Raw genomic sequence first — 13,693 nt, 5'->3', positions numbered from 1 at the left:
ACAGTAGATGCACATATCGTGAAAAGGAAAATAAAGATTACGTTCACTAAGCCATGTACCCGCTGAGGTGCGCGAAAATATAAATTAATATAAAAAACACACGTGGTGGCGATATCGCAGTCTCGTTGCGGTCGTTGCCTGGAACTGCGAGGACAAAATATCCAGGAGAAAAACATTTATCGGGGTATAGTTACTGCGGTCCTGGGACTCAAATAGATATTCGATTGTACCCTGATGATCGTACACTCCATTCAGTCAGGTAGATAATGCATGTTATCGTCATGATATCTCGTACAGAAAAGCTGACATAGCACAGCAATGCGACAATGAGTTGTATGATAATTAAGGGCAATCGCAATGCGGGGCAAATTATTAGTTGGGGGCAGAACAGCATTATAGTTGAGTACGTTTTTTTTATAATCAACGTGGTTATTGTAAGGGTACCGCAGCGAGCAGCAAATTAGCCAGTGCCGCTCGCGTTGATGAAAACGTTGCTGAATGGTTGGTGCTACAAGCATTGTGGCAGATCTATTTACCGCCACTAAAATAATTCACGTGGCTGGTTTGACCTCAGAACACCCCACGAAGTTCATCAGGCTGATATTTGGTTTTTACCTCAGGACAGCACACGAGTCGGTGTTTACAGAAACGAGTAGACCGTTGTCGATTTAGCAAGTCGATACAAAGAAGAAGTAACGGATGGGGACCGCTAATACTACATTTGATCAGGGTTGAGAATTTCTGTGGGCAGTATCCGCATTAATAGACATATCAGTGTTCTTCGCGATTAAGCCATCGTTTAAAGTTTTAACAATACACTCGAGGAACAATTATTTGGGCATCAATGCGCTAAGGAAATGTTGATGAGAGAACAAGTTCGTTCCAGAGCTAGCACTCGGTTGGGTAAGGAGCGAACAAAATCTCGCTTATGGGTATCAAAACGTCATGGGCTAGTATCCGCGTTGAACAATAAAGTTACACGCGCGATCGCAATGAAACAAAAAATAGTAATACCAATTCGGGTCGCCGTTAACGTAACTGGTCACCTTGAACAAATATTGGGCCTGGATGTTATCAATAGATATTTGTATGCGCCCGCATAACTAGAAGGAGGAACAAACTATTCACACGTGGTCCGTCACAGCAATGCACCTGCGATTTATTTACCTTGGAGGACTACGATTGCCAGATCCCCTGCGTGGGTTTGTCGGTGAGGAATTGCAAGTGATATCAGCGGGTATGCAGTTACCACCCGCGTGGGTCATACTCCGGCGAAGACGCTACCACCATGACCCCGGTTGTTCTCGAGACAAATCAACATGACGTTACCACGTAGATGGCCAAGTCGATTATCAATACGATTTATAGTAAGTTGTCTAGAATCGCCAGTGGGGTAATCGTATAGCATCTGGACATCATTTAGCTAGCAATGATTGTTTCGTTGTTGCGTCAATTCGATGATGTAATCCACAGTAAAATCACAGGAGCGACCCCGTCGCGCGTCGTCACGTCGGTATCATGCTATTTTTAAGTAAACATGTGGTCGCAGTGGCCAGGGTCTCTATACCTTGTCTTCCAAAATTACCTCGCGCAGTTTTTCACGCAGTTCTTGATCTGATTTCAAACGTATTCTAGCCTTTAGTTGTTTCAGCTGATCGTCTTTGGCATGAAAATCGTCAAAAACTTCATCGTTCTATTCAACGTTTTTGGAGAGGCAATCATGAGCAGATTCACCCACAACCAGAGATCTTTGACCTTGATACCCACGCATAATTACAGAAACAGGTTTTCTGCTCAGCCATGTCAAAACATTTCCAATGTCGCCTTTGGCACAGTACATATTTCGTCCCATGTTATTACACGAGGAATATACTTATTTCCCAGGATACCACTGTGGTTAATTTACCTATTCGCCAGAGAACCTTAGCGTATAAAACTTTCATCTGCGTCGCATTTGGCGGTGGCTCAGGAAGCAAACTTGATTTTGTTGATTGTATCTGATAAATGCTTCAGACATGGTTAATCTTGTTAGTAAACGCGCATCGAGTATAAACCCTAAGATATCAATGGGAGACTAAACACGCACATTTATTGAATTTTCATCATCATGAGGAGGATTAAAGTGTCCTCCAAACCTTGCTGAAATAAGAGGATGATTCGGCAAATTCAGTCAAGTCAATGTCAGGTAGAGGCCCGTCGATCAATATGCACGCGAGTTCATGTGTGGGATTAACAAAACGCTCAAAGTATGGATGGCATTCGCCATGCCCAAGAAAACTGTGGAGGTAACACTAGGCCATGTGGACGGAAAGAACGTCGTCTAGGCAGTAATCGGTGTTCCAAAATCCCCCTTTCAATGTTCCAAGTTGGGTCGCTTGGTATCTTTAAGAGCAATCCTTGGAGTTGGCCACCAGTTGTTATTTTTTGTATGCAATGTTCTAGTTAACATACACATTTGTGGAACGTTATTATTGATCTCTATTACATCTTCGTCTTCGTCGTTGTATTTAGACGACATTGAGACCAGCCTGCTGTGAAATTCATTAATCCTCAAACCGAAAACAAATTGATCAAAGGACCTCCGTTACTGATAAACAACCTGATATATACTGGGCTGTGTTTATGAATGTACGAGATTACCTGGGAAATGTCACTGAAATAAAATTTAATCATGCGTGGAAATAGCATCGCAGGTGACCACGCGCGTACGGTGTGATGGATAAGTTTGCTGACACTACCATGCTTGCATTTACCAGAATCATGAAGAATGTATGAGGTTATTGCCGTGTCAGTTATATAACATTTCAATACGAGCTCCTGCGAAGTAAAATCTCTAAGTTTAGCGCCATCGCACTTGACACACTCTTCCCACTGAGATATCTTTGCACGTCAATGTCGGGTTAAACCACAACCACGTGCTGCACCATCAAAATGCACAATAAAACGCACGGCCACACAATTAATTCTACCAGTTTTCATTACACAGTTAATTCTACCAGTGGTATTGGATCCACTACATCGAAATTAGGTTCATTCATTACGTAAACTTCATGTACAGCCGTGGTGACCGGATATGCATTGTTGTACTTAGCATAATCAATGCCTGACAACAACCCAGGGGAAGAGTGTAACGTTAGCGCATAACCGACTGACCACGTTTGCGTTCATCACGTATTGGCTAATTTTTGTCTCTAATCACACACTCGTTGATGATGCTCTCAGAAAAAAAATAATTCTGAGCACGTATCTTGGGTGAAAAGGCAGCAAATCAATAATACAACGAGACAGCGTAACCTTCATGCAAGCATCGTGGATGCTAGGAGGTCCCTACGTGGTCCCTCCAGCTCAACTATCGACATGGAACATGAGTAAGAAGCACCATGAACGTCAACCTCGAATTCGCATCACAAAACGTTTGATGCATAAGTTTTACCCCTTGAGGAACTTGCTTGGGGTAGTCGTTGGAATTCTTTATCGGTGTAAAATTTACCAATTTTCTTGATCACTAAAAATCTTTCCCAATCGCTAATGAAGATCATTTAGTTGTAAATTTGAACGCGGCCAGGGAAGTTTAATGTCAGAAATCTGAAAATACTTGTTTTGTGCCCAACGTGCAAAGTTCATGAATCATCTTGAGCTACATGCCCCCATGGGACATCAATCATGATATTTTTCATAAGACATATCAGAGTTTCCATTGTAGCTAGCATAATGGAGTCTATACGCGCTAACCATCCCCGCGTTAGTTACATGAAACAGGACCACTACCCATACGTACACGTTCTGCGCGTATCCAGAAATATTCACTGACACATTGCTCACCAAAACGATTTGTTTTCGAACAATAATATCATAATATTTCCAATTAATTTCAACGTAAGATGGTCTGAATAGCCGAGGAAAGGTCAATGCAATGACGAAAAGAAATTTCCCCCGTCGCGGTTAGTGAACTTCATATATAATAACCAATAAATTATTTACAGGTGGATAATCCTTTCCAGTATAATACATTCTTTGGTCAATCGGACTGTCAACTACGATTCTTAGAGGTAGCCATGCTTAAAACCAGCACATATTGTAATAAATATGGAATATGCGCATTTGGTTATAGCGCCCCGTTTTTAGGAATTCTTAGATTTGTGTGATTACTTGTGTGATTATTGGAATTCGGCGCAATGGAAATATTCCTAGCCCGAAATAATTAGCCAATTATTAGGAGCAAACGTCACGGAGTGAAGTGTTAGTAAGTTTCCATGATGCCATGTTCACTAGTAGTGAATGCAGGCCAAAACCGAATGAATGTCCATGGATAGTCCATATTAAAATCTAGTGGTGTACATTGTTGGTGTAACTGCAAGGGCAGTATTTACAGTACGAAACCGGTAAATTACACAAAGGAATAAATAAGAAGGGACTTGGCAGATACCGTTTATGTCGCCATGGGGGCAAATGTGGTGCAGTTATATTGGCGAAATGTGCCTGGAAATCATACATTGACTGGCCTAAGGTGGCGGAGTTAAAATAGTTCCCAGTGTTAGGGGATACTCGTATATATTCTAAGGCGTGAACGGTTGGCGATACTGAAACATGATGAAGATAAACCATACAGATGTGCGGTTGATACGTATTTGCAGTTTGTTTTATCTGTGGTCTTACATTAATTATAGTAAAATTTAGGTATAGAATGGACACGTCGAACTTTCTAATTTGCAACTGAAGTTGTATGGTAGTCTTTGGAAAGTTGGGGTAAACTTATGACTTCTAGCGAGAATCACGCCAGGGTTTGACAACCGCTCGGTCAAGCAAATACCCCTGTGCGTGTAACAATATTTATGTTACCAGAAGCGTAATTTCACATATCTTAAGTTCTTGACGACTCACAAAGCTAGCGAAATGTACTACCGTACCTTGTTTACACTAATCATTTTGTCTCCGAATTGTATGACATTGAAAACACGGAATGAATCTGTATGAACTCCAGATGGACATCACGACTAGGAATGTGTGAAATTGATAAAGATAACTTTGTCATGAAGGGATCAATGTCAAGATAGAGTAGGATAATTATGCCTTTTGGTACTGGTTTAAAATGACTATTCATACGTATGTTTAATATCTTTCAAACTGCCTTCTGTAGAGCACTAAATTTAACTATCGCACCGATCCCATATTATTTCCTTCGTATCGAAGTTGTCAGATCTCAAATATGTGTTATATATATATATATATATATATATATATATATATATATATATATATATATATATATATATATATATATATATGTATGTATGTATATAGATAGATACAAAGATACATAGATAGATAGATAGATATAGATATGTATATATGTATGTGTCTGTGCGTGTGTGCATGTGAAAGAGAGACAGAGAGACTGCGTGTGTGCCTGTGTGTGGATGGTTAAATATGTGTTACAGGAACATGGAATGCAAAGATATATATATATATATATATATATATATATATATATATATATATATATATATATATATATATATATATATATATACGACAGGGACGGAAAGAAACTGCTTCTATGCCTGTCTGTGGATGTCTAAGTAGATGTCTCATTACGGATTCGTATTCCAGTATCAAAATATTTGCATCATGTTTTAAACAAAAGTTGTTTAATTTAAACAAGACTTTCCTTGATTAGGGAACAAAGTAGTTGTAGGCCCGATAGGATCTAGTCCGCCTAGTTTTGTCTTGATGTTTATCCAATTATACTAAGGCCAATCGGTGAAATGGGACATTTAAAAGGAAAGAGAAACGTTAAATTGTGTATTTCCATGTCTGTAGTGAGCACATATGTATGAATGTATCTAGAGGTGTTGGAATTTTAATTGGTTTCAGTTTTAAAATTATTCAGCAACAAGAGGAGATATATTCATTAAGTTAAGATTGAGAGAAAACGTTCCAGATATTAGCAATTTCTTGCATTGTGAGATCATTATCTTTTAGGCAACATTATAAATTTTTTCGAAAAATCAGTATCTCACACCGACTATTTTTATATTTGCGGGAGAGATTGGGAGAGAGAGAGTGACAGATAGTCTGCGTGTTTGTCTGTTTGTATGGATATTGACGTGTTTCATTACGGTAAAGTATACAATTATTAATGTATATGCACTGTTATGTATATTTGATTTCATTTACATTTGATTTAATTTAATTGATTGTAAGTTTTAAAATCTTTTTTTTAAATTTCATTACATGTCAAAGTAATGTAAGTTTGTTTACACGGAATTTGATATTTTCCAGAAATTAGTTTGACCTGACTGTTAGTTGTAAACACCGAACTTTGTATCTTATGCTGACCTAGTTCCTGACTTTGATTGGGAATCAAGTAAACAACCATTTTTTAAAAAAAAATCCATTCTTAATGTGTGAATGATAATAGTGAAATCGACACTGACTGGGACTATGTGCCTTTAGACGTAAGTACTTCTACGCCGTTCTCGAAATTCTGGAGAGTTGACCCTCATCCAGTAATCTGTTTTGCGTCTCAAGTTACTGTAAAACCTTTGTCTATAGAGAAAGTATTCAGTCGGCCTTCTAAACACTGGGAGGTAAAGGTGCTCCTTTTGTTGCGATCAGTCTGGGGTTAAATTTAAATTTTTATTCAAATTATTTGGATTCTAAAAGTTTCATTCTTTTTCCTGGAAATATTTGAGTGCTCATACAGAATTCTTAGACAAATACTTTTCCGTAAATTTTATTCGGAAATTCAAGCACCGGAATATTGTTTGTGAATCAACAAAGAACTGTAGACACATCCGTAATATAAAGGCTACAGTATACATCATCGCCTTCCAGTTTGGATATTGTCTTGGGATGCGAACTTGAATTCATTAGAACATTTCATTACAAGGACATCTAAAATTCAATTCGTGGATTATTCTTTAGATTACTTTTGGATTTGGTTCTTAAAACCGTAAGTTCTTAATTTTTCATTTTTACACTGTTTTTCCAGGCAAATAAATTATTTGTTATATTTTTCAAAGATTGTTGTTTTCATTCTTTCTTTTGTTACTGTTTATTAGAGCCTAAACTAAAAACATAAGAGCACGATATTTTAAATGTGCAGGATTCCAAAATTATTTCAATTCTAGTCCACCTGGTTTTGACTTGGTGTTTGGCAAATTGTGCTAAGGCCAATGGCTGAAATGGGCGGTTTTCATGGAACGAGAAACATAGTGTGTGTATTTCGTTGTCTGTAATGTGAGATTTAGAAATATGCATGTATGAATTCAAATATGTGTTGGAATAAGAAGACAAACCTGATTCTTATTTCAGGTTTTGACATTATTAAGCGATAAGATGATATATATTAATTAAGTTAGAGAGTTCAAGATTGAGAGAAAGCGTTGTAGATGTTGCTAATATGACAGCCTAACTCTTGTGTAAATAGAAATTCGTGGAGAAAAGATAATTTGGACTTGAATAGTTAGAAGAAAATAAACCAGACTTTATTTTAGCACATTTACTTAAACATAACGATATTATTGATACAAAATCTTGCACTGAGATATCATTATATAGATCTCTTTCAGGCAACATTATTAATTATAGAAAGGACAATTATTTCGAAAATTGAATAAATTAATATCTTCAGTGCGCTATACCTGTCCGATTGGATACATGGGATTCAAGGGATTCAAAGGTAATTAAATACGATACATATATATATATATATATATATATATATATATATATATATATATATATATATATATATATATATATATATATATATCTTTGCGAGAGGGAGAGAGTGAGAAGAAAACAGATGGTTTGGTTGTGTGTCTGTATGTGTGTATGTATGTGTTTCATTACGGTAATGTATACAGGTATTAATTTTTTTTCTTCAGCGCGGATACAATGTCTCATCTGGAACAGGGATTCTACAGGTAAGTATATACATTTCATATACATATAAATATATATGAGATAGACAGAGACAGAGAAACTGCATGTGTGTCTGTGTGTGGATGGGTTTGTATGCGATTCTTATCGCTAACATATACCAGTATTTATATTTATGCACGATGTTTAAATGTGCAATATCATGGAAAGGTAAATGTCACGATACCGGCGAAAATTGTAGAATTATATGGGTAGTGGACAGTGTCTTAAACAAAATGTCGATGTGTTTTTGCAAGTTTTTCCTGGATTACAAAAGAAATTTTTTGTAGGCGAGATAGGTTTCCGTCCCAAATATGACAGGATATAAAACTTAAATGTTACATGTCTGCATGTATCAGACTTCGAACAGTATTTCAAATCATGTCCGCATAGTTTTGACTTGATGAATAACAAGTTATGGTCAATGGATAAAATATGACAAGAGAGGAGTTGTACAGTTTTTGTATAAATCTCTCTGTGCTTTGTTAATTTTACTACCATTGCAGTTTCACGAAAGGTAAAGTTACAATAATGGCGGGTCAATGTCGTTTGGTGTTCTGTCGAATCATTTGCTTTTGCGTGTCTTTTTTTGGTCGTGCTTTGATCGATTTTCTTGTATATATTTTTTTATTGAAATGCTGAATGTGTGTTCCAATGACAACTCTAGAAGTTTTATGATTTTCATCTTAGGATTATTCAACAAGACGATGAATATTAATAAGTTAATATGTTTAGCGCGTACGATGTGTCATTATCCTCGATGCTAGAATTGGGTACTGACAGGGTTGAATATTTATTTGAAACTATATGATGACTTTGCCATGGTGTCAGACGTTTTGAACTTATATCTCAAAGCGTTCCAATATTTAATTAATTTGTACAACGTTCTTTTGCATGCAAGTTCTTGGACATATTTTTTTATTAAACACTGTAATCAATGAAGCGAATGTTTCTATGATATTTGTCAACGAAAGAATGTTTGGTTTTGTAGTATATGCTGATGGTTGAATCCATACAATCGAAACTAAAATAAAATATTTCATTAGGTCATAAATTCCATTCCATTAATGACGGCCCTTTATATCCCTCAATTCCAAGAGTTTATGTCATCTTCATCATTTTCATATCTCATACGTTATTGGGGTAGATCACAGAGCAAAGTGGAATAGACAATATAGTTGTAAAATAATGAATTATATGCTTAAATATCGGAAACTTGATGTCTGGCGGATCAATGTGGAATATTGACGGATAGGAATGAAACAACATTATTTGGAAATTATTCAAATAATAGAATAAAATACAATCCAGGAAAATAAATATTTGTTACCCTATGCTCGAAAATTAAAAATCTAAAGAAGATTATCTTTGAAGAAATTAACAAACACTCATGTCAGGTAATGAATATGAATAAAATATATATAGACATAACCACTAGGCAATGCAGCAAATTGAAATATATAACTTTCCCTAAATGTGCAATGTCGTAAAGCGATAAGTGTCACAATGCGGAGGGAAATTCTCTCCTTTTTGAAAATGTGAAATGCTTATTTGTACGTGTTCGTTGCTAGCGTTCATATCTTTGTTTAATATATTTTGAAACTTAAACTGCATGTTGTTATGCAATGAATTTAACTGTTAAATATCTTTCTTTTCAGTGCGAAGAAGTATCGAATGTCGAAACTGTAAGGATAATTGTATACATGTGTGTATATATATATATATATATATATATATATATATATATATATATATATCTTTATATATATATATATATATATATATATATATATATATATATATATATATATATATATATATATATCTGTGTGTGTGTGTGTGTGTTTGTGTGTTTGTATATATGTATGCGTGCTTGAATGTGTATGTGTGTATGTGTGCGTGTTTGCATGTGTGTGTATGTATGTGTGCGTGTTTGCGTGTTTCCCAATGCGAGGGAGACAGAGGCAGAGAGGGATTGCGTGTGAGTTTGTGTGTGTCTGGGTACGCATTGTTTACTTACGGAAATAAGTACCAGTATTAATTTTTATGCGGGATGTTTTAAATACGCAATATCTTCAATAGGTACATTTCGCGATACGGGCGGATATTGTAAATTTATATGGTCATGGCCTGTGTCTTAAGCAAAGTATTGATCCTTGTTGCAAGTGTTTCTTGGATTGCGAAACAAATTTGTTTTAGTCGATATTTGTTTCTGTCTTTAACAGGAAAGGAACTAATGTCGAAATGTTTTGATCTCAGCGCGTGCCAGGCTCCAAAAGTATTTCAATTCATACCCGCCTTGTTTTGAATTAATGTTTAGCAAAGAATTGTCAACGGCTGAAATGTGAGGTTTACATGAAAATGAAAACGTTGCGTTTTATATTTCCATCTCTGCATTGTCACGTTTAGAAAGGATGTCTCTAGATTTGCGGTATGGGCTATGTTCTTATGACAGACAATATATTGGAGAATGTTTGCAATGGTGCCATGTATGTAAAAGGAATAGTCTCTGTCACATTTAGAAAGTATTATATGTCTCTAAAATATGACCGGAATGGAAGTTGTTAGTAAATATATATCCGCACTCTCTGTCGCTTTTGAAGTACGCGACATATTTACATAGTTTGATTGCATCGATATCATATGTGTGACAAGAGAGAGGTTGTAAAAGTTTTATATAGGTATCCTTGTGCTTTATTAACCTTACTACTAAAGCAATTTCATGACAGGTAAAGATACAATAATGGCGGATCAAAGTCATATGGTGTTCAGCTGAATTCTTTATTTTTGCATGTCTTTTTGGAGTCGTGTGTATATCTATCTTCTTGTTATATTTTTAAATTTTAATGCTGTGTGTGCGTTTTCCAATAGGAGAACTAACCTCATTATGATTTAATGTTTTTAGGATGATTCAACAACAAGGCGATGCATATTGATAAGTTAATATGTTTAGCGCGTACGATGCGTCATCATTCTCGATTCTTAGATTGGGTACTGATAGGGGCTAATATTTATTTCAAATTACATAATTATTTTTGTCATGGTATCAGCCTTTTAGAACTTTTATCTGAAAGGGTTCCTATTTCAGTTAATCTGTACAACGTTCATTTGTACGGAAGATCATAGGAAGAAATTTTTATCGAACCGGGCAATGACTTAAGCAAATGTTTTTTCTGATATTTGGGAATGAAAGGATGTTGATTTTGTAGCATATGCTGATTTTTGAATCCGTACAATCAAGCCTGGAATAAAATATTTCATTACATCGTAAATTATATTCGTCATAGTGAAGTCCATTTATATCCCACAATTCCAAGAGTTTATGTCATCATCATCATCATTATTCCTATAGTCCCCATCGTGTAAAGATGGAAATTAATAACTAAGAAAAGCAAAGGACAAGATTAGTGGTGTCATGAAAGAGATAAAGGAGGAGAAGGAGGACGAAGAGGAAAGAATAAGAATACGCAAATGGAACGAAAAAATTGAAAAAGAAGAAGAAAATGAAAAGAGGAAGAAAGAAGAGGAGAAAGAGGAGGAAGAGAAGAAGAAAGAAGAGGAGGAGAAGAAAAACAGAAAGGGAAGAAGAGTGTAGGAGATAAAATAAGAACTTGGTGGAGAAAAAGAAGAAATTAGAAGAAGAAAACCCAAACTCCCTTTTCAGGGCCCCCATATTTCTCGAAAAGAGATAGCCTTTCCACTGCCTACCCCTTTTTTTAAAATTAAATTTAAATTTAAAAAAATTGTTTTTTAAAAAAAAAATCCCATATTCAATTCCCCTTGACGCTAGACAGTCCCACGATTTATTCCCATGTTAAATTTCCCTTGACGCTAGACAGTCCCACGATTTATTCCCATGTTAAATTCCCTTGACGCTAGATTGTCCCACGATTTTTCTCCATGTTAATTTTCCATTGACGCTAGATTGTCCCAAGGGGTTCTGTAATGCTAATTCCCATTGACGCTAGGGTATCCCCCTTCACTACTAACCGGGCAATGACTAAAGCAAATGTTTTTTCTGATATTTGGGAATGAAAGGATGTTGATTTTGTAGCATATGCTGACTTTTGAATCCGTACAATCAAGCCTGGAATAAAATATTTCATTACATCGTAAATTATATTCGTCATAGTGAAGTCCATTTATATCCCACAATTCCAAGAGTTTATGTCATCATCATCATTTTCATGTCTCATACCTTATTGGTGTAGATCACAGAACAAAGTTGAATAGGAAATAAATTTGTAGAACAATGAGTTATGTGCTTAAATATCCCAACCTTGATGCCTGTCCGATCAATGACGAATATTGACAGATAGGAATGAAAGACTTATGTTTGGACATTACGCACATCTTGGAATAAAATGCAATATTGAAACATAAATCTTTGATACAATATGCTCGAAAATTGGAAGCCTAACTATTGTCTTTGGAGAAAATATTAAATATCCCTGTCAGATAATGAATCTGAATAAAATAGAAATGGACGTAACGACTAGGAAATGTATCAGATTGATAACACTAACTTTCGCTAAATGTACAATGTCATGAAGAGGTAAATATCACGATGCGGAGGGATATTGCATCGTTTTGGAAATGTTGTGAAATGCTTATTTATACGTGTTCGTAAGAAGTGTTATTATCCTAGTTTTATATCCTTTGACACATAAACTGCACTGTGTTGTGCACTGAATTTAAATATTACATTTATTTTTCTTCAGCTCGAAGCTGGAGTTTGGTAATGTTAACAAGAGTTTCCTGCATCAGGAAACAAAGTTATTGTAGGCCCGATAGGTTTCTTTGCTAGAGATCACGGGAAGGAAACGTTAATTATCTTCATCTGTGCACGCGTCAGGATTCCAGAATTATTTCAATTCTAGTCCACCTGGTTTTGACTTGGTGTTTGGCAAATTGTGCTAAGGCCAATGGCTGAAATGGGCGGTTTTCATGGAACGAGAAACATAGTGTGTGTATTTCGTTGTCTGTAATGTGAGCTTTAGAAATATGCATGTATGAATTCAAATATATGTGTTGGAATAAGAAGACAAACCTGATTCTTATTTCAGGTTTGACATTATTAAGCGATAAGATGATATATATTAATTAAGTTAGAGAGTTCAAGATTGAGAGAAAGCGTTGTAGATGTTGCTAATATGACAACCTTACTCTTGTGTAAATAGAAATTCGTGGAGAAAAGATAATTTGGACTTGAATAGTTAGAAGAAAATAAACCAGACTTTATTTTAGCACATTTACTTAAACATAACGATATTATTGATACAAAATCTTGCACTGAGATATCATTATATAGATCTCTTTCAGGCAACATTATTAATTATAGAAAGGACAATTATTTCGAAAATTGAATAAATTAATATCTTCAGTGCGCTATACCTGTCCGATTGGATACATGGGATTCAAGGGATTCAAAGGTAATTAAATACGATATATATATATATATATATATATATATATATATATATATATATATATATATATATATATATCTTTGCGAGAAGGAGAGAGTGAGAAGAAAACAGATGGTTTGGTTGTGTGTCTGTATGTGTGTATGTATGTGTTTCATTACGGTAATGTATACAGGTATTAATTTTTTTTCTTCAGCGCGGATACAATGTCTCATCTGGAACAGGGATTCTACAGGTAAGTATATACATTTCATATACATATAAATATATATGAGATAGACAGAGACAGAGAAACTGCATGTGTGTCTGTGTGTGGATGGGTTTGTATGCGATTCTTATCG

At 35.5% G+C, this 13,693-nt stretch overlaps 1 protein-coding gene across 1 annotated transcript in view; it reads left to right on the top strand.

The window, feature by feature from the left end:
- The window catches only part of LOC149784407 (uncharacterized), a 105,941-nt gene that overhangs the window by 11,559 nt on the left and 80,689 nt on the right, over positions 1-13,693 (top strand). Inside the window, exons 2-4 of the mRNA XM_089932986.1 lie at positions 7,893-7,931; positions 9,585-9,611; positions 13,549-13,587. Of these exons, the coding sequence (XP_089789112.1) occupies positions 7,893-7,931; positions 9,585-9,611; positions 13,549-13,587 (105 nt within the window). The remainder of the gene's footprint in view (positions 1-7,892; positions 7,932-9,584; positions 9,612-13,548; positions 13,588-13,693) is intronic.

The sequence above is a fragment of the Sinohyriopsis cumingii genome, chromosome 14, assembly GCF_028554795.1.
Source record: "Sinohyriopsis cumingii isolate HCF-2022 chromosome 14, ASM2855479v2, whole genome shotgun sequence".
Classification (NCBI taxonomy): Eukaryota; Metazoa; Mollusca; class Bivalvia; order Unionida; family Unionidae; genus Sinohyriopsis; species Sinohyriopsis cumingii.
Note: the sequence above shows the minus strand (reverse complement) of the source record. Positions and strands in the feature narration are given on the sequence as shown.